Below are 23753 nucleotides of genomic sequence, written 5' to 3'. Positions count from 1 at the left end.
TCTGACTCTCATCTCCGATTAAGTAACCCCAAAGTGATGCCAACCTGCGTGCCTAGTTCCCTCTGCATGAGGTGTTTTCTAGACTTGACGGTGTCTACGGGATTACTGCTATGGATCTAAAACTGGGAGAGGAAGACCCAGCACCTTTTCTGATTTGCTAAACTTGAAGCTAGAATGATCCAGGGCTAATTATCTACCCTACACCTGTTCTACTACCCCATGAGATCTGGCTGCACTAAAACGGACCTGTCTTTTGGAGGAACGTATTCCTTCAAGGATCCCCGAGCTCATCCTAATCTGCACGTTCCTCTAGGTGTAGATCCCCCTTAGCCCTCCAACTCTTGTGCTCCACCCTGTGACACATGACTCTGTGGAATTCCAGGGCAGGAGGCTTTATTCCCCAGACATATGCTCTGAAACAAAATAATGCTTTTATATCGCTGTTAATATGGCAGGTGCCCACAGGAAGAGAAAGAATAATCTTAACTGTATGTCATTACTGGAATCAAAAGAGTGAATTTATTTTTGAATGTGCTGATGGAAAGGAATTCAGCTTTATTGCATAACCTAAAGAACTAATGCAAGTCATGATTACATCAGGCTTTTATGGTCTCTTTGTGTGTGTGTGTGTGGTTTTCTTTCCGTGTCTTTCTTTCTTTCTTTTTAGTTTTAAAAATCATTCTCTATCTTTGTGCTACCAAGTTCAAACACACTCCACTTAAGAGCTTGTTAATGTTCATCACAGCATCTATGTTGTATTTTGGGCGGTCCATGGAACTTAATTAGAAGGAAAGTTGGCTCTAATTTCGTCTTTTAGTAGCCCCCACTTGAAAAAATAAAGACTGGTTGTTTGAAGATCCTTTAAAAAATTATTCTTTAGTTTCCTCTTGATTTGTGTTTATTGCTCAAAGTCTTCCCAGGGGAGGACTGGAAGCAACTGTAGGACAGTTCAGGCGTTCTGTTCTATTCCTTTTCTACCGAAGGGCTCCAGATAACAGCCTTGAAGAAGGGAACACATTCAGGCCTCACAGCAGGATGTCAGTACTTTATAATAACCTCTCCCACAGCCTGAAGCTCCCAGCACTATTCACTTTGTACGAGTACCCTTAACCCAGCACAAAGGAAGACTTTGAAAGTCCCTGGACCCCACATCCCTGCTGAGAGCCTAGGATGCAGGATACTGCACAGCAGTCTTCAAAAAGCCCCCTAATTTTATTTCCATCTCTGATTTCTGGGCCAGAGTCTTCTGCTTGAATGAGGGGGAGGACAGCTGTGTAAATAAATACAGATGACTGCAACAAGCTGAATGCTTCCCCCAGCTGCCTGCTATACTCATATAGGCTCTCCCCTGACTGTGAAGGATGGGTAAAGCCATGGACCAAAAGTGCCGTAGTATATGGTATTCTTCAGGGAGGAAACTGGTGTTAAGCACCCGGGAGAGTGTTCTGTATGAAATAGGGATGCTGGGCTGCCCGGTAAGCAGAAACAGTTAACTGAATCCTATTATTGTACTTAGGAACTTTCAAAAAGCCTGAAAACCAATCAATCATTCATCCAGCAAACATTTGTTGAGTATCTACTACACGCAAAGCATGTTTCTAAGTGTTTATGGGGGACACTTGGCAAACCTCAGTGAGGTCTGTCTGTGCCCTTAAGCCTGTGGGTCAAAGCCAAGGGATAAGTAGTGATTAAAAGTATAGTTTCTGAAGTCAACTGCCTGAGGCTTGAGTTCTAACTCCATTGTCCCTCACCCTGTGGCCTTGGGCAACTGGCAAACCCTTTCTGAGCTTCAGTTTCTTTATCTCTAATACTATTTTCCATATAATATCATTGTGAGGATTAAATGATATAATGCACAGGGTCTGCCCTGCAATAAACTTTCAATATAAAGATTAGCTATTAGCCTATTAGATAGGGCATAGACTAAGCGACTATAGACAAAAAAACCCCACCCCAAATTCAGCAGCAGAGCAAAATAGAGGTTTATTTCTCTGTCTAAAGTCAGGCGGTCTGGGGCTCTCGGGGTATCTCTGTCATTTTCAACGTGTGGCTTCATCTCTAAGGCCAAGATGGTGGCTCCAGCCCTTACCACATCCCTGCCAGCAAGAAAAGGAGGGGGCCAGGGGAGAGCATGCTTATTCCTTTTAAAGGTACCACCCAGACGTGGCACATGCTGTTTCTTGTTACATTCTGTTTGCCCGAACTTAGTCATGTGATTGTGTCAAGCTGCATTAGAAGGATGGGAATGGCAGTGTCTAGCTAGCCTTGTGTTCAGCTACAACTCTTCACTGCGGGTGTGTGAGACGGGGGGCCGCGAACCATCCTAGCCACCGCCGTCTTTGTTAGCTGGCCGTAGGGCTAGTGACAGTTGTTGCCAGAGGAGCCTGGGAAAATCGTAGGAGGTAGACCCTTGGACACGTGGGTTAGGAAAAAAAAAAAAAAATCCAGTGGAGGGATAGAGAGCTCAGAGACATCAAAAAGGGGATCTGTTTAGAGTATATTGAGAAGTCTAGATTATCTGGAGTGTAGCATGCAATAACAGAAGTGTGTGGGAAGCCAAGCCAGAGCATAGGTTAGCAGCGGCTCATGAAGGGCCCGAGAAGTCATTTTAGTAAACCAGGGATAAGATTTTGAGGGCCTGCCCTGGGCTCTGGTGGTGGTGAGATTGTGAAGACAGAGCCAGCTGGGAGGCACTTTTGGAAATAGAAGCAACAGGTTTTGAGAACTGACTGAGTAAGGGTGTGAAGAAAATGGGTCAGGATGGCCCCCAGATTTTCAGCTTTGGTTTTCATCAGGACAGTGATGCCATTAAGAAGGACAGGGAAGCCAGGAAGAGGGGCAGAGAAGAGCTAGGGTAGGGTAAGATTTTGTAAGCAAGTGAAAGAGAGTTTCATGGTACTCTTATAATTATTTATTTTTTTGATAATTGTTTAATGTCTGTTCATTCCTTCACTAGTCTGTAAACTCACCTATAGCCGCAAAACAAATCATCTCAAACTTTGTGGCATGAAACTAGCAAGAAAGGTCATTTATTATTATTCTTTCATGGTTCTGAGGGTTGACTAGACTCAGCTGGGTGATTATCACTGAGTCTCTTATTCGGTTATAGGCAGACAAGGATGGGAGTTGGACTCATCTCAAAACCTCCAGTGTCTGGTAGTTGATAGTGACTATCAGCTGAAACCTCAGCTGCGACTGTTGGCCAGAACATCTATATGTGACCTCTCTGTGTGGCCTGGGTTTCCTCATAGCATGATGACTGGGGTCCAAGAACGTGCGTCCCAGAGAAAGCCATGGAGGAGTTGTATTGCCGTTTATCACTGTGTCACTCAGGGGCATTTCTACTGCATTCAGTTAATTCGAAGTGAGTTACTAAGGCCACTCATATTCTAGGGATTGATGGGGAGAATGTGAAAAATCTGTGGACTTGTTTTAAGCTCCCACAGTCTGTGAGGCCAGAGCCCGGACCCTGCCAGTTTTTTAAACCACTATATTGTCATGCTTAGGAAAAAGTAGTATGTGGTGTGGTCAATGAAAGTTTGTTGAACAAGTGAATGAAGAGAAAAATCAAAGGGTTTCAGTGCCACAGATTATTCACGACAAAGACTAGGGAATATTGGCTCTTACTGTTTATTATTAGCGGGCCAGCTGTATGGCAACCATGTCTATGTGGGGGACTTGATTTTCGTCAGCAATCACTAACACCACTGGGGGAGCGAGAACATTATACTTAGGGGGCCATTGGCTCCTGAGTATGGCAGATACTCTGATAAGATAAACTGAGGCATATTAAAAATTTTAAGAGTTTGAGAAAAAATCTGCTCAAATGGGCAGCATTCAGTCTAGCAGACAGAAAGGAGCTCCAAGGAGCTGTACAAAATGAAAGACTTTTAGGGGCAGAAGGGAGCAGGAACAAAGAAGTTCTGTGAAGCCAGAAAGCAGGTTGGTTATTGCAAAGTTTCTTTCCTTTAGGGAGCGGCCAGGTTCTGTCAGGTGGATTACCCAACGAATGCCGATCAGGTGATTCCTGATGGACTAAGATTCCACTTTTCAGAGAGCACAAACTAGAATGCTCAGTTTGGTGGCATGGGGCATAGCATAAGCTTCTCCAGTCTGGTTTCTAAGTCAGACCTGGTCTCACCCTGAACCCAGTCCGGTTCCTAGTTGCACCCAGCTCCACCTGGACCAGTTTCTAAGTTGGAGCCAGTCTGACTCTGGCCGGTTTCCCAGCCAGCCCACCTCCAGACGCAAGGAAGCAGCCAGCTCAAGGGACTCCACAGGTATCTATGTTTGGTTGCTCTGTTGCTCCTGGGGACCCTTGGGGTCTCCTCGGTTCCCTCTTCTGATACTAAAACTGTTGAAAGATAAACCGAGGCATATTAAACATTTTAAGAGTTTGAGCAAAAATTGATTTAAATGGGGCAGCATGGGGTCCAGGAGATAGAAAAGAGTTTGGAGGAGCAGTACAAAATGAGAGACTTTTATAGGCAGAAGGGAGCAGGAACAAGGGAGTTATATGTAGCAAAAAAAGCGGGTTGGTTATTGCGAAGTTACTTTCCTTTAGGGAGTGGCAGGGTTCTGGCAGACAGATTACCTAACTAGTGCTCATCAGGTGATTCCTGACTGACTGAGTTAGATTGCGTTTCTGCGAGAGCCCAAACTATAATAAAGTGAAGTCTCAGTTTGGTGACCTGGGGCTTAGCACAATTATTCCGCTTTGGGCCTGTTGTCTTGTTTTTAACAGAGGCAACACCTGAACCGAATGCCTACACCTACTGATGTAGCAGTTTTTGGTTTTTTTTCTGATGCATAACAAATTACCACAAATTTAGTGGCTTAAAACAACACTCATTTATTAGCTCATATTTCTGTAAGCGAGAAGCCTTGGGTTCTCTGCTTAGGGTCTTCTAAAACTCAAATCAAGGTGTTGGTCAGACTTCATTCTCCTCTAAAACTTAGGGCCCTCCTCCAAACTCATGAGGTTGTAGAAAATCTAGTTCCCTGTAGTTGTAATACTGAGGTCTCTGTTCCTTGCTGTCAGCTAAGGGTCACTCTCAGGGATAAGAGACTGCCTGCATTCCTTGCTGTGTGACACCGCCCCCCCCCCCAATCCATCTTCAAAGCCAGCAATGGAGAATTTCTCTCTCATTGAATCCCTCTTTTTATGCTTCAAATCTCTCTGGCATTCTGTCTCTGATCTCTAGACCCAGATTTAAAGGGCTAGTGTAATTAGGTCAGACTCACCTGGATGATCTCCCTGTTTTAAGGTCAACTGATTTGAGGACTTAATTACACCTGAAATCAGTATTCGACTAACTAGGAGTTTGCAGTGTTAGTGTCTGAATAACTGGGAGGTACGTGTACACCAGGGGCTAGGAATCTTGGAGGATATTTTAGAAGTCTGTTACCACAATGGGAAATTCCCCAAACATAGGAAGGTGTATAGATGGTTCCAATATTAGGAAAAAGAAAAAAACAACTTTACAAATGTCTACCACAGGAAGAAAGAGGACAAATGAAGACATAGGAAAACTAAAAGGTAAGCATCTGAGATTGAAGTTATGAATTCTACTAAGGAACTAGAGATGGACAAAGGAGTGAGGAGCAGTGTTGAAAGCCAAGCTAAAGTTGGATGTAGAAAATGGCACTAGAAGCCCTTGATGTTCTTAATTTCTTAAGCAATTAGCTACAGCAGTGAGTAAAAAAAGATGAAGCTAGAGAAATTGAACGCAGGTGTTCACATAGTATGAGGATTGGCACAGCAAACAGCATCGGTCATTGAAATAGAGGATCATGGTAAGAGCACTATTGCAGGAAAATAAGCTGGAGGTCTGAATTCTCCTTATCTATAAGGGTTTTGCTCTACACCTCAGCAATTGCACTACTTATCCAAAGGGTACAAAAATAATGATTCGAAGGGGCACCTGCACCCCAATGTTTATAGCAGCAATGTCCATAATAGCCAAACCATGGAAAGAGCCCAGATGTCCACTGACAGATGAATGGATAAGGAAGGTGTGTTTTTTATACACACACACACACACACACACACAAAATGGAATATTACTCAGCCATCAAAAGAATGAAATCTTGCCATTTGCAGCAATGTGGATGGAACTAGAGGGTACTATGCTAAGTAAAATAGGTCAATCAGAGCAAGACAAATACTGTATAATTTCAGTCATATGTTGAGCTTAAGAAACAAAAGAGATGATCATAGGGGAAAGGAAGGAAAAAATAAAATAAAACAGAAGGAGGGAAACCATAAGAGACTCTTAACTCTAAGAAACAAACTGAGGGTTGCTAGAGGGGAGGTGGGTGGGGGATGGGGTAGCTGGGTGATGGGCATTAAGGAGGGCACGTGATGTAATGAGCACTGGGTGTTTTATGCAACTGATGAATCACTAAATTCTACCCCTGAAACTAATAATACACTATATATTAACTAAATTGAATTTAAATAAAAAATACAAGTAATTCAACTAGAAAAAAAGGAAGAGGTGAGGGTTTTGCAATGGATAATGTTCTACCCCTGGCACTGTAACATCTGTGACTCTATGGTGTGGCCACAGGGTCCTGCTGAGTGGGAAAGCAAGGAAATAATGCTAGTACAGATAAAGAATAGGGATTGGAAGTCATGATGAGGACAAAAGTTAAGGTCATTAGGATTTGATGGAATAAGAAAGTGTAAGGGTAAGAGAGTGAGGTAGAAGTTGATTTTATGCTACTTCCTATAAACTTTTAAAAGTTTATGGTAATATATGTCCTTTCCCCCATACCTTTCTTTGGTCTATTATTGTGGTAGATTTTACTTCTCTGTATGGTATAATCCTCACAGTACTTTTTTGTTTGTGTGTTTAAAGGTCAATTATCATTTAAAGACTTTAGCAAGTGAAAATAAATGTCTTTTATATTTATCTGTATATTTACCACTTACCGCACTATTCATTATTTTGTGTAAGTTTGAATTTCCATCTGATATCATTGTCCTTCAGCCTGAAGCACTTTTAAACATTTCTTTTCTTTCTTTTATTTATTTGACAGAGAGAAACACAGAGAAAGAGGAAACATAAGCAGGGGGGAGTGGGAGAGGGAGAAGCAGGCTTCCCTCGGAGCAGGGAGCCCGATGCAGGGCTGATGACCTGAGCCGAAGGCAGACGCTTAACAACTGAGTCACCCAGGCGTCCCCACTTTTAAACATTTCTTGAAGTGCATATTTTCTGGCAATGCATTCTCTCAGCTTTTGTTGTTTGTCAGAAGATATTTTTACTTCAACTTCATTTTTGAAGATTTTTTTTTTTTAATATAGAATTCTAGGCTTGTTCCCCCTTGGCCCCCAGGCCCTCTTTAAACCTTCAGAGATGTTGGCCCATTTTGTTCTAGCTTGCTTTGTTCATGATGAGACATAATTGATAATTTTTATTTTCTTGTGTATAATGGGCATTTTTCTCTTTTTTTGCTGCTTTTATAATCTTTCTCTTCATCATTGGGTTTTGGCAATTTTATTATGATGTGCCTTGGCATGGTTTTCTTTTTGTTTATTCTGTTGGGATTTGTTGGGTTTCTTGGATTTGTGAGTTTATATTTTCCATCAAAATTGGAAATATCTTGATCATTATTTCTTTAAAATTCCTTCCATACTCCAGGACTCCAATTACACATATATTAGACCACTTGATATTGTCCCATGTATCACTGATGCTCTAATAATTTTTTTAAGCCCCCTTTAACTTGTGTTTTATTTTAGGTAGTTTCTATTGCTCTTTTTTTTTAAAGTTTACTGGGCTTTTTTATTTTTTTTTAAAGATTTCTTTATTTACTTGACAGAGACACAGCAAGAGAGGGAACACAAGCAGGGGAGTGGGAGAGGGAGAAGCATGTTTCCTGGGAGCAGGGAGCCTGATGAGGGGCTTGATCCCAGGACCCTGGGATCATAACCTGAGCTGAAGGCAGACGCTTAATGACTGAGCCACCCAGGGGCCCCTACTGGCCTTTTCTTCTGTAGTGTTCATCAGCTGTTAATCTCATTCAGTAAATTTTTCATTTTGGATATTGCATTTTTCATTTCTAGAAGTGCCATTAGGTTCTTTTCTGATATATTCTGTTTTTCTAATCATTATGTTTATGCTTTTCTTTAGATCCTTGAGCATATTTGTGATATTTTAAATAGTTGTTTTAAATCCATCATCCACTAATTCCATAATTTCTGTCATTTTTGGAGTATATTTCTATGATTAATTTTTCTCCTAATTATGGGTCATATTTCTTTGTTTCTCTGAATATTTAGTGGTTTTTGTTTGGATGCTAGACAGTGCATTTAAGTGTCTGGATCTCTTTATCTTCCTTAAATGGAAGAGCAGATAGATTTGTTCTGTCATGTAATTAATTTACTTGAGGATCAACTTCATCATTTTGAGGCTTGTTTTTAAGGTTTTGTTAAGGCAAATATAGAGCACCTTTACTCTAGGATTAGTCTGGCCCTAACTCTATGGCCTGCCTTTTGTGGGGTCTTCAGTGAAAAAAAAAAATCTTGTTAATCAGTGAAGTTTCTATTTTTCTTTGATTGGTCTCATGTAGTATTACCCTGTGCATGCACAAAGTTAGTATTCAGTCAAATACTCAAAGAGACCCCTGTGCAGAGTTCTAAAGCTATATCTCTGTCTTCAATGCCCTGCAAATTTCAGCCACCTCATCTTACATAAACTTCACAGAAAAGATCTCTTCCACTCAGTAAGAACACTGTGCTCTGCTTGTTTTCCACTTCCATGACCTGGACTCTGGTAAATGCCTTCAGAGAAAAATATCATAGAAGTCATCATCAGAATCATTTTATTTGTTTACCTTCTCTCGGGGGTTACAGTTCTCTGATGCTGGTTTCCCACTGTCTCAAAATAGTTGTTTCACACATATTTCCCAGTGAAGAAAATAGGCAAGGGACTCTTGTGTCTACCTCTGACCTTCCTGGCCTCTTCCATCATACCCCTTGTGCAATATGTGAAATTCTGTGTACAGGGGTTGAATGAGTTCTTGGAGTTAAGAGATCTGAGGTGGTGCTGGTTTCTTACTCTCCAATTAAAAATGCAGCATAGAAGAGGAGACTTCAGCATTTCTCATTCAGAGTGCTTCTGGGGAAATTATGAACTGGCTAAGGTAGGTGTTTGGGTGGTTGGTAATATGAGGCAAGCAGCAGCTATCTCCCTCCTCTAGGTCCTTCCTGAGTTGGGAAGACTCTCATTGATAAAGGCAGGACCTGAGCTAGAGCTTGGGGAATGGGCTTGGAGGAGGTGGGAGCAGGGTGTAGGCAGCAAGGGGGAAAGTCCCTTGGGGGCTCAAACTCTCTGACTTTCCCCCTTGCTTTTTTTAAGGGCTCCCCCTTCTTTTTTCTCCCCCAAATTCTGATTATGTATTGCCATTTCCCTGAGAGCAATACAAAAAAAAAAAACCAACCAAAAAACAAAAAAACCCAACTTTTATTGTGCCTTAAAATAAATGAAGAAGACAAGTAAGAGAAATATTTTCTCATTGTAGAACACGTGAAAAATACTAGCATCCTCAGAAAACTACCTTAGATGGTGTTTCCTTTTAATAAAGTAGTTGGTTGAAATAATATGATGGATGAAGTTGTACATCCATTCTTTAAAACCTATCATTCTAATCATTTTTCTAAAATTTCTAGCTCTGCTTTTACTTGTTGTGTTGGCATGGATGAGTTACTTAACCTCTGTGAACCTCAGTATGCTCATTTGTAAAATGGAGATAACAGTTGTACCTCCTTCAGAGATTGCTATCAGGACTAAATTAGAGAGTATATGTCAAACTCTTAGCTAGTACTTGATTTATGGTAAGCACTCATTAACTGTTAGCTAATACTTTTTCATGTCATGCAGGAATTCATTATATTATCAAAGTATGACTTTTCAATGAGTCTGTATTATGTCATTGTATAACGGCATCATGACTTATTTAACTGTTGCCCTATTTTGGACATTTATTTGGGGTCAAATTTTTGCTATTTCAATAATTTTGTGATGAAAGGCCCTTGAATATACAACTGTCTACCGTTTGTGTGAAGGTAAATCCCTGGAAGTGGGAGGAATAGTTGGGGGAAAAAGAAACAGAACATCAGTGGAGGTAGTTTCCTTCATCCATCTCAGCTCAGACTCCTCACATAAAGCCTCAAAGGACAGCAGCTTGGGAATGGCTTCTAGAGGAGCCTGGGCTGAAGGAGAAAGGAAGGTCCTTTGGAAGATTTCTGTCTTTCCTCCTTTTTGTTTCAAATTCTCAGAGGGTTGGGACTCACTGAACTGGGGAGACCTGAAGTCTATATCCAGGTCACTGGCCAAGTATGTGACTTTGGGCATCACTCAATTTTCCTGGGCTGCTTCTTGGGTAAAATGGAGGAGTTGGGCTTCACTTCTAAAGTTCCTTTAAATGCTGGCATCCTACAGATCTAGACTCTGATGACCTCATATCCAATATCAACTTACCCCACTTCCTATTTCAAGTGGAGAATTTAGGTCGTGCAATCTTCAGTTCATTCATTGATTCAGGAAGCATTTATCCAGCTCCTACCATTCATCCATCACAGAGGTGAATTACATGGTCTCCAGTCCTTGAGGAACTCCCACTCTAGTAGGGAAATAGGACAAGGAAAAAATTATATTGACACACTGTGATAATTCCTATAATAGACGCTATTACTGAATCCCATGGAAGGACAAAAGAGGAGATACGTGTTTTGTTTTTAATAGTGCTGATTGGGTGGGTCAGATGAGGAGTGGATCACCTAGGAAAACAGGCAAGCTATCTCTAATCCCCTTTATGTATGAACCTGATTCTGAGTTTTAATGAAAGCTTTCCTGATATGAGACCATTGTCTGTCTTAAAACATCTCCATAAGGCAAATATTGTTGAGAAACTCCAAGATGAGAGAAAGAAAGTTGACTATAGAGATGAGCAAGACATTGTCTTTACCTCCTAAATAGTGATGAGAAAAGGCAGCCATGGAAGTAATCAGTATGGAAAGTAAGTGTGGAAGTAATAAAAATCAGCTATGGATGGAGCGATTTTATTCCTGAGAGATCTGGAGTAACTGTTCTTTCTGGTTTGGTGGAAAGAATGCTGGCTTTGGAGTTGGAGTGGCCAAGTAGCTCCAGGGTCTAGGACAAGTTGCCTGATAGCGGTGAGAATCAGTAAACAGAGCCGGGAACACTTACCTGGAGATAATGCATGTAGATCTGGGGTGTATATCAGACACTGAAGAAGATGGTCCTTTCTTCCTGTCTCTGGTTACTAATCTTTTAGAGTCTTTGTTTACACATCCTAACGGTGTGAATAGTATTTTTCCCTGAAGGAGTATAGATGAAGTAGTGAGTACGGGGGCATTTGGCACATGCCAGAGCATTACTGTGGTTCTATAAGAAGGATGTGAACTGGAATCTTAAGGAACAGACTTACCCAGTAGACTTTTTAAGGAAGATTTTGGCATTCACCAGGGAGTCGTGCTCACTGGCAGAAGGGCACCGTCCAGGTGCAGTTGTTGGAACAGGGCCTGATGCTGCGTGCTAGTGGTGAAAGCTCTCACAGGAGAGGAAAATGGAGCAAAGGCAAAGGGGGACAGGGCCAGCTGACTGCGTCTCAGTCTGACTTGGCCCAAATGCCTGTAGGGAAGGGGCACTTAGGCAGGGTGGCATCTGGGGGTGGGTGGCTGCTCATGAAGTGCTGGTCACCTAGCACCATGGAGAATGTGACGAATAGTGGTTATCACTCCTCCACCTCTGTCCCTCCTTGTATTCCAAAGGGAAAAGCTACAATGGAAGGGTTAAAAAAAAAAAAAAAAGTAGGGCAAGGGAAAGATAAACCAAGCAGGGGTTGCCAGGACAATAGTGAACAGACAGCTGGGTTGGGTGTTTGGGGCTGTGCAGTGAGGGAGAAATGCCCTGAGAAGAGCTGTGCTTTGTTCAGAATTCAGGCATAATGTGTAAGGTCCAATGTGACCCTCCCCCCCCCCCCCCCCTCCCCCCCCCCCCAAAGTCCACCCAGACAGAGACGGACGGAGATAGAGAGGGGAGAGATTTATTTTGGTGTAGGGTGCTTTGAAAGCAACACAGAAGAGAGAGAAAGTGAGCTCAGAGAGAGGGAAAATGCAGGATACCCTAGGGCACCTTCACAAGGCACCAGGACAGGAGAGGGCATCACAAACAAAGCTGTGCACTGACTGTTACCTCCCCATGTGTGGAATGCCCACTCTGTGTGTGGGGTTGAAATAGGCAGCTTTTTTGAACAGAAGAGCATTTGGTTCATTTGCTGCACTTGGGATGTGTTATCTTAGAATGTGTCTCCTATGCTCACTCTCTGTGGCAGCAGATTTCTCTCCCAATATGTTCCCTCCAGGGTCGTGGAGATGCCTGGTTAGATTACTGCATGAGTCATGTAGTATCTCGTGCAAGCTGAGTTGCAGCATAGCTAGTGGTTAAAAACATGGACTGTGGTGCCATACTCTCTGGTTTTGTGATCCAGTTCTACCACTTGGGCAAGAACTTAACGTTCCTGGGACTCAGTTTCCTCATTTGTAAAATGAGATAATAGTAGTATCAACTATGGATGGGATTAGATGGGCTTCTACATGTGGGGCACTGAGGACCTGCCTGACACATGGTAAGAACGTGAAGTATTGGCTATCATTATTAATTATCTGGTGCTTTGAAGGTATTCAGTAAATGTTTGCTGCTGTCAGAAAAACCATCATATCAAATACTTCCTGAATCCCCATGTGTCCATGATGCTCTCCTCTATGCTTATTTATGGTGCTCAATTGAAGACATGTTTTCTGCCTGGTAACTTACTTTCTGGGGTGGAGACACTGATTTGGACATACACAAAGAATTGAAAAATAAAATGGGAATAAGGCGCAAAAAATAATGCACCAAAAAAATAAAGATGGTGAGCATAAAAAACCAGCCAAAATTTGTGTTTACTGTCTTAACAAAGTAATCTCATTTTTTATTGGTAGGGATTTAAAATTGGTTGTTGATAGGTCAATTTGCAGCTGTTAAATAGTCATATGCCTACATAGAGGGAGGTCTCTATTGGGATATCACAGAGATCATTCTTATCCTGGTGAATCATTTTCCATAAGAATATTTTATTATTATAACAAATGATAACATATTTAATGTTAATGTTATAATAACTATCATATTATAGCAATATTTTATTTCTACAATAAAATATTAAGAGATATACCAGCTATTGTGTCATTTAGTCATCTCAAGATCCTGTGATACCAAATATTTATTATTATTCCCATTTGACAGATGAGAAAGTGGAGACTTAGTTTGAAATTGCCCAAGTCCACATAATTAATGAAAGGTAGAGCTGGTATTTAAACCTAGAACTATTTGAATCCAAACCTATATTCTTAATGACAAAGAATCCAAAGCTAATAATTTAGACGATCAGAAAGATCTCAAAAGACATAGAGCTATGGACTGAAACTAACAAGACTAGATAAAATGGGGGCACCTGGGTGGCTCAGTCGTTAAGCATCTGACTTTGGCTCAGGTCACGATCCCAGGGATCGAGCCCCGCATCGCATCGGGCTCCCTGCTCTGCAGGAAGCCTGCTTCTCCCTCTCCCACTCCGCCTGCTTGTGTTCCCTCTCTCGCTCTGTCTCTCTCTGTCACATAAATAAATAAATAAAATCTTTAAAAAAAAAGACTAGATAAAATGGGGATAGACGGGAAAATCTGAATGTACTTCATAAAACCAGCTGTTTGAGTTTGAAATGGAGAAACTGTGGCTTAATAACAGTTTGTGTGAAATACACTTGGGTTTTCTTTCTTTCTTTCTTTTTATTTTTAGATTTAAGTTTAATATGAACCAACAAATATATAACATGGCTGCCCATAAAAGCCAATTGCTGTGGTTGCAGCAATAGACATATTATCTGCAGAAACACAACCATACAGGGACAGGAACTGGCAAATAGAACACTAAGAGAGCATTCATGTCAGTGAAGGATCTGGAAAATACGCTCGTTTCTAACAATTTCAACAACAAGGAATTACTGAAGGAATCATAGTGGTGGTGTTTTTTTTTTTTTTTTCCTAGAAAGCAGTAGTAATTATAATAGTAACACTTAATTCTGATAAAACAGTCTCCTTGACCCAGGCATATTTATATGTATTAACTCTTTTATATCTTACAGCAACTTCATGAGTAGATCTATTATTATTTTTGTTTTGTGGATGAGGAAAATTTGTTATGCAGCATAGAAAGCTAATGGAGTAGCTCTCCACCTTGTGCTTCCTCCCTGCCCACCCCCCCCTTGCTTTTAGCTTCTGCCATGATCACATGTAAGATCCAAGTGCAGTGAACAGAGTTTTTGCTTTAACATGTGGTTAATCTGAAAGAGAACTAATGAAAACTCATATCTCTTTTCCCAACTCTTTCCAGATGTAATGTAGTTAACCCCTCCTTTTCAAGAATAGCATGCAAGGGGGTAGCTGTTAAAAGGAAATGCTTTCACACATGAGCTAACTCCTTTTACTCTTTGACAAGAGGCTGCCTCTGTTGGTCACTGTCTACCAGCCAGGTGTGCTCAGGTATGTGCCATGAGATTGTCCATCAGCGGGAAACACAGGATATTACAAGTTAGGTTTATGCAAGATATGTGCTGGATGTAAAGGCTGAACAGCCCCGACACAGACAGATATACAGAAAATAGTATACACGCTCTTGCTATCATGGTTTTGACATTTGTTACTTGGTAACTCTATTTAAAAATTTTGCAATAAGTACTTTCAGCAGCAACAAGCTAAAAGCCAAAAGTAACAACAAAACAAACAAAACCCAAGAGGCTGAAAGAGTATATTTCATGAAAAATAAGGTCCTGAATGTTCATTTCTCAAGTTTGTTGATGATGAATATAAAACTTGCACAAAATGTTTGTTGACATCAGGGGTTCAATGACATCATTAAACACATGAAAAGCAGAGACACACATCTGCTGAAGAAACAATAGCAGCTACTTCAGAGTTAGAAGTTGTTTTAAGAGGATTGTGTCCAAAGAAAATAATTTAACATGTGCAGTTGCAGAAAAGTATGTTTACATATCACTCTTTTGAAATGTGGCTTTTCGTTTAGATCAAATATCTGTTCTTCTAAATTAATTTCAATCATTTTCAATTTCAGGATTTCTTGTGTATTTATAAAGCAATGTTAAAGGGTTGGCTCTCTTAGCAATAGAATAGTGTTATGAACAGTTAAATAATGCCGGTTTTTTGTCAGGGTCATCAGATACTTCAAATAGGAAATCAGTCAAGTTAATTCCAGCTAATGACTCAATTCTTTTTCCATCTGACAACTTGTGAAATCAAAGTAAAGCTTTCAGAAGTTTATCTGTGGAAGGCAAAACATCTGATATAATGGGGAATACTGTGATAAATTTAGTAAAAAATTTAACATTGAAGATGAAATTATTTGTTGCTGTGGTGATATTATGAATATATGTTTTGGCAGAGCATAGCACCATGATAAAAACTGTGTTCTCATTATGACATCTGTGGAGCAGAAATATAATGGGAATTGATTTTTGTGCATACACAACTCCTAATTGCATTCAAACAAATTTCAATATTTTACCAATTGAAGTAGAAACTGACAATGGTTAAATTTTACAAATATTTTTATATATACACAGAGGGACTGAATTAAAATTTTGTATGTGCAGTGAAACTGACATTAAAAAACAGAAACTTCAGCTTAGCAGTATGTATTTTCTCTTAGTCATGCATCATCAGTTGAGTCTTATAAATGTTTGAGTTTTTAAAGAATTACTTGGAAAATCAACTTAAATGTCAACCATGGGGAAGAATTTCTCTAAATTTTGTTTGCATTTTATCCAAAATCAGCTGGAAATATTTAATCAAATTATTCAATAAGGGACCAACCAAGATCTTCAGCTTTTCAAGTTTATAGCAAACTAATTATTAAAATCAAAGCTTGCAAACAGGGTGATATTGATATTTATCTGTACAAAAACAAGGGAAGCAGAAAACACCTTAATTAATGAGAACTCCAATGGTGGAATAGCTCAATGTGTGAATAGAAAAGATTTGAATTTTGAGTTGGTAAGTGTATATTGAATTGGATTGAAATTGAGAAGACCTGTGATTTTATATCTCAGTTTGATGAACTGTTTAGAAAAATCATTAGAAAACACCTTTTAAAATGAATTTTATCTTATAAAAAATGTTCATTGAAGAAGATACTCTGGGGTAAAAAAAAAAAAAAGGACCTCTAAAAATATGTGGGTTGAAATATGAACAGATCTTAATTTTAAAAATTAAAATCTGAGAATAGGCTCTGTTTAGCAGACTTCGCTGAGAGCTGCCTGGAGAGTGCGCAGCCCCTGTAGAGAGGAGTTTCTTGGATAAAAATATGGTCAGAAGAAAGGGGTCAGTGGAAGCTGTCATGAATTTCAAATTTATTAATCATAAAATTCAACTATGAATAACACTGAAGGCAAATTTATGAGAAAATTAAAAATAATAGTTGCATATTTGAAAAAATTCTTCACAAAAATACCAGTGACAGGGTCTTATAGGCAGATAAAGCTAAAAATTGATTAAAAATATGTGTACTAAGGATAATTATTTCACTTTTATTATTTTTAATGTTCAGATACTTAACATAAAGACTTAAAGTTTGTCCTGATATACTCAGATACATTAATTTTAGCTTTTTAAGAAAGAATTTCATTTATTTTCTTAAAAGATATATTCATTTATTTGAGAGACAGAGCGCGCATGCGCACACAAAAGAAGAGGAGAAGGGGAGAGGGAGAGGGAGAGGAAGAGAGAATCCTCAACCGTTCTGAGCATGGTGCCTGACCTGGGGCTCCATCCCAGGACGCTGAGATCTGACCTGAGCCAAAACCAAGAGCCGGCCACTCAACTGACTGAGCCACCCAGGCACCCCGAAAGAATTTTATTTTTGAAAATAATTTTTAATAAAATAATTTACAAGTTCTCTAATAAAAGAACACTAGTTTGTTGGTCACTTAATATTTCAAAATAGTTACATAATTTTAATGATTTGTTGTAGGTTTTTATTTGGATGCAATTTCGAACTTAGAGAAAAGTTGCAAGAATATTACAAGGAGCTCCGGTATTCCTTCACATTTCCATTTTGCGCCACTGACTTTAACATTTCCCTTTTCTCTTTCTTGCTCCCATATCAATGTGTGTATGTACATAAAATCTTTTTTTCTGACACATTTGAGTGTAAGCTTAAGACACCATGCCCTTTTACTACGAAATCATTTCATGTGGTTTTTCTGAAAATAAAGATATTGAATTCAGGAAGCGTAACATATGTATAACACTTATAAGCTATAATTCACATCCAAAGTCCATCTCTTGTCTCAAGAATGTCCTTTGTCCCTATTTTCTTCCTGTCCAGGATCCAATCCAGTTATCACATAGAGCAGAAGTTGTCAGGTCTCTTTGGTATCCTTCAATCTGAAATAGTTCCTCAGGTTTTCTTTGTCTTACTTAACCTTGACATTTTTTCAGAGAACAAGCTAGCTGTTTTGTAGAATGTCCCTCAGTTTGGGTATGATTAATTTCAGGCCATGCATTTTTGGCAGGGATAACATGATAAGTCCTTCTCAGTGCATCACACCTGAAGGCACATGGTGTCAATTTGTCCCAATATTAGTGATACTGACTAAGATCATTTGGATAAGTCGGTGTCCGCCAGATCTCTCCCCTGAAGGCATAGATATATTTTGTAAGAATTAATTGGAAGTCATACAAATCAAATTTTTACCCACTGTATTTAAATAACAACAGTTGATTTTATCAATGATCCTAGATTTGACCAATGGGGCTCCTCCAAGCTAGCTGGCTCCTTGTTCTTTTGGTATGATCTCTTATTCTTTAAGCATTTCTTAATTTTCAGCATGAGGTATTACAGGATCAGCCTGTACTCTTACTGCTTCAAGCCTGGAATCAGCCTTTTTTCCAAGTATCCCTGGCTTTTTAGTAAAGGGTGGTATTTATAAACCAAGATCTGACAACTAGGTATGCTTCTTGTTACATTTGAGTCATCGCTTATAAGCCCTCTCGGTGGTAGTGCTGATACACACATACACGCACGCGTGTACATCCACACACATGCATATACAAGCATGTACATATATGAATTCCTCTCTCTCTCTGTATGGGTATAGAGCCATAAATTTATGCTGATACTTCTAATTCCATCCAACACCGCAGGACACATTCTAGTCTTCTTCCTCTCTGTATCTATAATATATAATTACTCATTTGTTCATGCCTAGGATATACAGAAAATAGCTTCAGAATTGCTCAACCATAATGTTGTGAAAAGCAAACTTATTAGCTAGAATTTAATATACATTTATAATTTTATTAGGTAAATATTACATATATTGAAGTGTAGAATCTCAAGTGTACAATGTGATGGGATTTTCAAGTGGATATACATGTGTAACACAATCCTTATCAAGATAAAGAGTATTTCTATCACTCCAGTGAGTTTCTTCTTGCCCCTTCACAGCACATAAGTCCCTCCTGCAATACACATACTCAAAGGTGTCTTTTTCTTTCCAATTTTTAAAAACCACCTTAATTTAGTTTTTACCTGCTGTAGAACCTCATATGCAGGGTCATGAAGATACTCTCCTAGATCTTCCTAGAAGCTTTACAGGTTTAGTCTTTATTGTCAGGTCTATGATCTATATCAAATTAATTTTTGTGAATGATAAGATAGGAGTTAAGGGTCACTTCTCCTTCATACATATACCTAATTGTTTTAGTACATGTATTGAAAAGGCTTTCCTTTGTTCTCATTGCATTGCTTTGGTGTCCATGTTGAAAGTAAATTAATTGTGTAAGTATAGTTCTGGACTCTGTTGTCCCATTGACAATTATTTATCATTATGCTATTATATTGTCTTGATTATTGTAGCTTTATAGTAAGTCTTAAAATGAGGTAGTATAAGTCTTCCAACTTTGTGCTTTTTTTTTTTTAAAGATTATTTTGATTACACTAGTTTTTTTTTTCATTTTCCATATACATTTAGAATTATCTTGTCAGTATCTATAAAAATACCTGCAGGAATTGTAACTGGGATTGCTGTGAATCTATAGATCAATTTGTGGAGAATTGACATTTTTTTTTTTAAAGATTATTTATTTATTTATTTATTTGAGAGAGAGAGAATGAGAGACAGAGAGCATGAGAGGAAAGAGGATCAGAGGGAGAAGCAGACCCCCTGCTGAGCAGGGAGCCTGATGTGGGACTTGGTCCTGGGACTCCAGGATCATGACCTGAGCTGAAGGCAGTTCCTTAACCAACTGAGCCACCCAGGCACCCGAGAATTGACATTTTAACAATACTGAGTTTTCCAATCCATGAACATGGCATATCTCTCCATTTATTTAGGTCTTTAATTTTTATCTCAGTGTATTTTATGCTTTTGAGTACAGAGGTTTTGCACATTTTTGCTAAAGGTATTCTTAAGTATTTTATAGATTTTGATGCAATTGTAAATTGAATTTTCTTAAATTTTGTTTTTCAATTGTTTGCTGCTAGTAATAGAACATAATAATAGTCATTTCAATAAAAAAAAATCCTACACAGTAGATTTTTAAATATTGACTTTTTATCCTGTGATTTTGATAAAATCACTTATTAGTTTTACAGTTTTGTAGCTTCCTAACAACTTCCAGCTTAACATTTATGATGTCTGTGATTGGGGATTGTTTCATTTCTTCTTTTTTAATCTTTTTTCCCCCTTTTACTGGCCTTATTGCAGTGGCTAGATGATTACATAGTTTTTTTATTGAATCTGTGTAAGATTCTTATTATTACCTCCTTTGTTTCTGATGAGTAGTCTACCATCATCCATACCATTGTTCTTCTTTTAGCAGTATGTTTCTTTTCTCTAAATGCTTTCAAGATTTTCTTTTTATCTTTGGTTTTCACTTGTTTGATTAGGATATACCTAGTGTGTTTGTATTTATTGTTGGGGGTTTGCTGATCTTTTTGGATCTGTATGCTGTTTTTCACAAAAATTTAGGAAACCTTTGGCTATTATTTCTTCAAATAGTTTTTCTTCCTTATTCGTTCTTTTCTTTTCTTCTGGGGAACTTTAATTACATTAGTCTTGTTGACATTGTCTTCTAGGTCCCTGAAGTTTTGTTTATCTTCTTTCAATCTTTTTTTGCTCTTTTTATATTGGATAATTTCTATTGACCCCCTTATTTAATTCATTAACCCTTTCTTCAAATTCCATACTCTGATTCCTCAAACCAGTAAGACTGGGACTTTTTGCTTATGCTGTGGTGGCTTTAGGCTTGTGTGGACTGGGGAGTATTCTCAGGCAAAAACCTATATAAACACAAATTTTATTGAATTCAGTTCTCTTTCAAAGATGGACTCCAATCCAGTTTCTACTGCTTTTGATTGCTCTCCAGAGCCTTCAAATGGTTGTTTTTAAATAACTTTTTTTTCTGAATTATCTGCAGAAAACACAAACTGCCTTGCCAATATCAGATATGGAAGCAGTAATACAAATATTATTCCCTAATTTACCTAATAAAGGAAAAATATATGTAATAATTGAAATAGAACAATAAGTTATGAAAATAAAAATTTTAAAAGATTTTAAAAGACTCATATAAATATTTGGGTTACACTTGGCAAACTTAACCTTAAAATATCTCATGTGTCAACCTGAGCCTATTTCATCACTAGAATGTAGCTCATGCAGTTCACCCAAATCAACAGCCCCTGAACTGCTCCATCTGCTGTTTAATGAGCTGAGTCTACAGTTATGTACTTGAGTATTATGGCTGCATCAAATTGCTATCAAGGTGTCTAAATGCATACTCCAATGTGTACGTGTCTCATGGTGGTTCAGCCACAAACATTTCCCAGATTGGCACAAGTCTGCAAAATGCATGATGAGGAGTGCTGATAGACATGACATTCTCCTTGGCACTGTGGACAAACCTCTGAAAAAGAGCAGTGTATGACTATTTAGAATGAGCCAGGTAACTAGTAAGTGTACCCTTATTGTATAGTGAGTACTGCTGACCTTAACCCATCTTTCTACTCTTTTGTAGTCCACCTTGGCAGAATTCCTGCCAGACTCATGGCATAGCTGTTCATTAGTATCAAGGTCTCTTTCCTCAGAGGATTGGTGGCCAACACAGATATTCTAAGTCACCATTGTTGCAGCAATAACCAAGTATCGCATCTCACTATCAAACCGCCTGCTTTCCACAGACACTCCATCAGCAGCAACTGCTACAGATCCTGGCACCCGTCAGTGGATGGACTCCTCATGGTTTCCAGTTTCTTCCATCATGAAGACAGTAATGACTCCTTGGATTTTTTTTTCCCTTGGCATGGGAGGTGAGACACCAGGAAGAGGTAGGCATACTTTTTCACAATACAGGAGTGGGATGCACAATTATTTAATTTGAATATTAAAAAAGCCCTCTTTTATACCCCATTTTGGTAAAGAAGGACATATCAGTCACAAAAAGAGATCTATCTAAAACTACAAGCAGCAGAGTCAACAGTAACGCCAGAACTATAGTTTGTATTATGATCTTTATAAATATTGATGCTTTTAGGGCAGAAAGTTTGGTTGAGAATGCATTGACTAAGTGGATAAAATCCTAATTTTATTTGTATAAGTCTCTTTCCTAAAGAAGTAGAATTTTATTATGTTCTATTTTTTATGGTATAAACTTGGGCTTCATTACATGTTGAGACCAATGATGAGGATGTTTGTGTGGAGAGAGGAACATGGAGACCTAAATTTAACTGGTTTAGTTTACCAAGCATTATTGTTTTTGTGATCTGTTCTTACTCTGTTTGGGCCAGTGTGTTGATTTTGAAATGTTTAGCTGCCCCTGGAGATTTCAGTGATGAGAACATTTTAAGAACTCAAAAAAAATGCTGTAGTTCTTTAAATGCAATCACCTGTTGGCATGTGGTCAAGACATAATTCACAGTAAAACATTCGTATTGTGGGATTAGTCCATTTCCATCAGGCAAAAGCTTGTCTGGTCAGTTGCCTTTCCCAAAGGTCCTGATGGGGAGTCTTGCTGTCTGTTTTGTTTTAAGATGACTCATATGAAGGGTTAAATTCCTTGATCCTTGCCGAGGTCATGTGGTCAAGCTTATGCTGGGTATGGTATTTTACTTTTTTTTATCCAACAACAGAGGCCAAGGCTCTCTTCTTTTCTCCCTTCAAAGTCAGGACTAACCTCTTCTTCATTCCTCCGTTCCCATTCCTGTTCTCGTCTACTTTTTAATGTTCCACTCATGGGCTGCCTGCCTGGATGAGGAGGCAATGAGAATTCCACTTTAATATCTTCATGTAAAAATTTTAGGTGACAAGCAAAGAATGTACAGTCTGGCAGGGAAGATACCTAATGAGAGACAGGTGCTCTAATTAAAGTGAGCACACACTGTTATGGTGCATATAGGAGGAAGCTCACCTTGAGAAAGTCTGAGAAGGTTTTCTCTATTAGAAGATATGTAAAGGAGCACAGAAGTATAATTTGAAAGATAAATAGGGGCTAAACCATAAAAAAATTTGAATGACATATTAAGGAATTCCATCTTTAATCTGAATTATGAGGAGCCACAGAATATTTTTAAGTGGCACATAAGGTTAATATCTTTGAAAGCTCTCTCTAGTAGCATTATAGAGGATGAATTGTAGACAGAAGATCTAATGGGACACAACTGAAGCAGAGCAGGCAACAAATTGCAAGGGCCCGAAAGTAGGGGCAATGAATTTGTATAAGAGGAGAGAAAGAACACAAACTATTTTAGGACAGACTCCATAGGACTTGGATTGGCTTAGATGAAGGGTGGGCAGATGAAATAGGGCTGGAAAGGAGTTAGGATGAGTCTCCCAGGCTTGAGAGACTGATGGAGAGTAGTGGTACTGGCCAAGAGGAGGAATATAAAAATAGAAACAAGTTAGTTTGGGGGTGTTTGGAAAAGAGATTCTGAGTTCAGTTTTGAGCACACTAGATTTGAGGTATCTATGGGGAGATTATAATAGGTGTCTAAACATGGAATAAAGGAGAAGAGCTTTTGTTTTTTCTTCTGACAATTGGTAACATTCAGTAACTTTTCAGTCCAGTGTATTTTTTCCATCATACTTGTATTGTCACAATTTTCTTGATCGATTTAGTCACTCATAGATATATTTCAGTCTCCTTTGAATTCATATTCTGTGATTTATTTTTGTATCATGACTATTTTCGATTAGAAATACACTTTACTGTAAAATATGCACTTAAGAATTTCTTTTGTTTGCATTATCGTTTGATATTTGAGTTCAAAACACTTTTTACATATACATTTTTTTTTTCCTCCATGCAGCTGTGCTACAAGCAGGTTGATCAGATAAGGAAACTGAGACTCAGAGGTGGCAGGCAAGCACTTGGCTTGTGCAGAGAGAGTTCACAAAAATAAAGCTGGAGAAGTGGGCCGGCTGTAGGTCTGCAGAGGAAACGTAACCAGAAGCGAGTGTCAGAGCTGCGATAAGAAGAAATAGTTTGCTGATATGGCAGAGCTGGAGGGGTCACTAGCCAGCATCAGAAACAGCAGAATATTGCCCTGGGCTGGGCTTCTCCCCGTGGGGGACAGTGTAGCACCTGGGTCCATTTCAAGGACCTCCAGGCATT

General features: G+C 39.0%; 1 protein-coding gene across 4 annotated transcripts in view; it reads left to right on the top strand.

Moving 5' to 3' along the window:
* Positions 1-23753, top strand: part of LOC118006426 (ran-binding protein 3-like) — a 289201-nt gene that overhangs the window by 16170 nt on the left and 249278 nt on the right. The window contains exons 1-2 of one of the 4 annotated variants that reach the window (XM_034999084.1): positions 9069-9150; positions 21325-21471. In XM_034999084.1, coding sequence (XP_034854975.1) covers positions 21372-21471 — 100 coding nt within the window. In that variant the 5' untranslated portion in view covers positions 9069-9150; positions 21325-21371. Of the gene's footprint in view, positions 1-9016; positions 9151-21324; positions 21472-23753 lie in introns of those variants that run through there. The other 3 variants (XM_034999085.1, XM_034999092.1, XM_034999089.1) reach the window with 3 other exon arrangements.

The sequence above is a fragment of the Mirounga leonina genome, unplaced genomic scaffold (assembly GCF_011800145.1).
Source record: "Mirounga leonina isolate KUSES-001 unplaced genomic scaffold, KU_Mleo_1.0 Mir_96, whole genome shotgun sequence".
Taxonomy (NCBI): Eukaryota; Metazoa; Chordata; class Mammalia; order Carnivora; family Phocidae; genus Mirounga; species Mirounga leonina.
The sequence above is the reverse complement of the archived record's forward strand: the minus strand, read 5'-3'. Positions and strand labels throughout refer to the sequence as shown.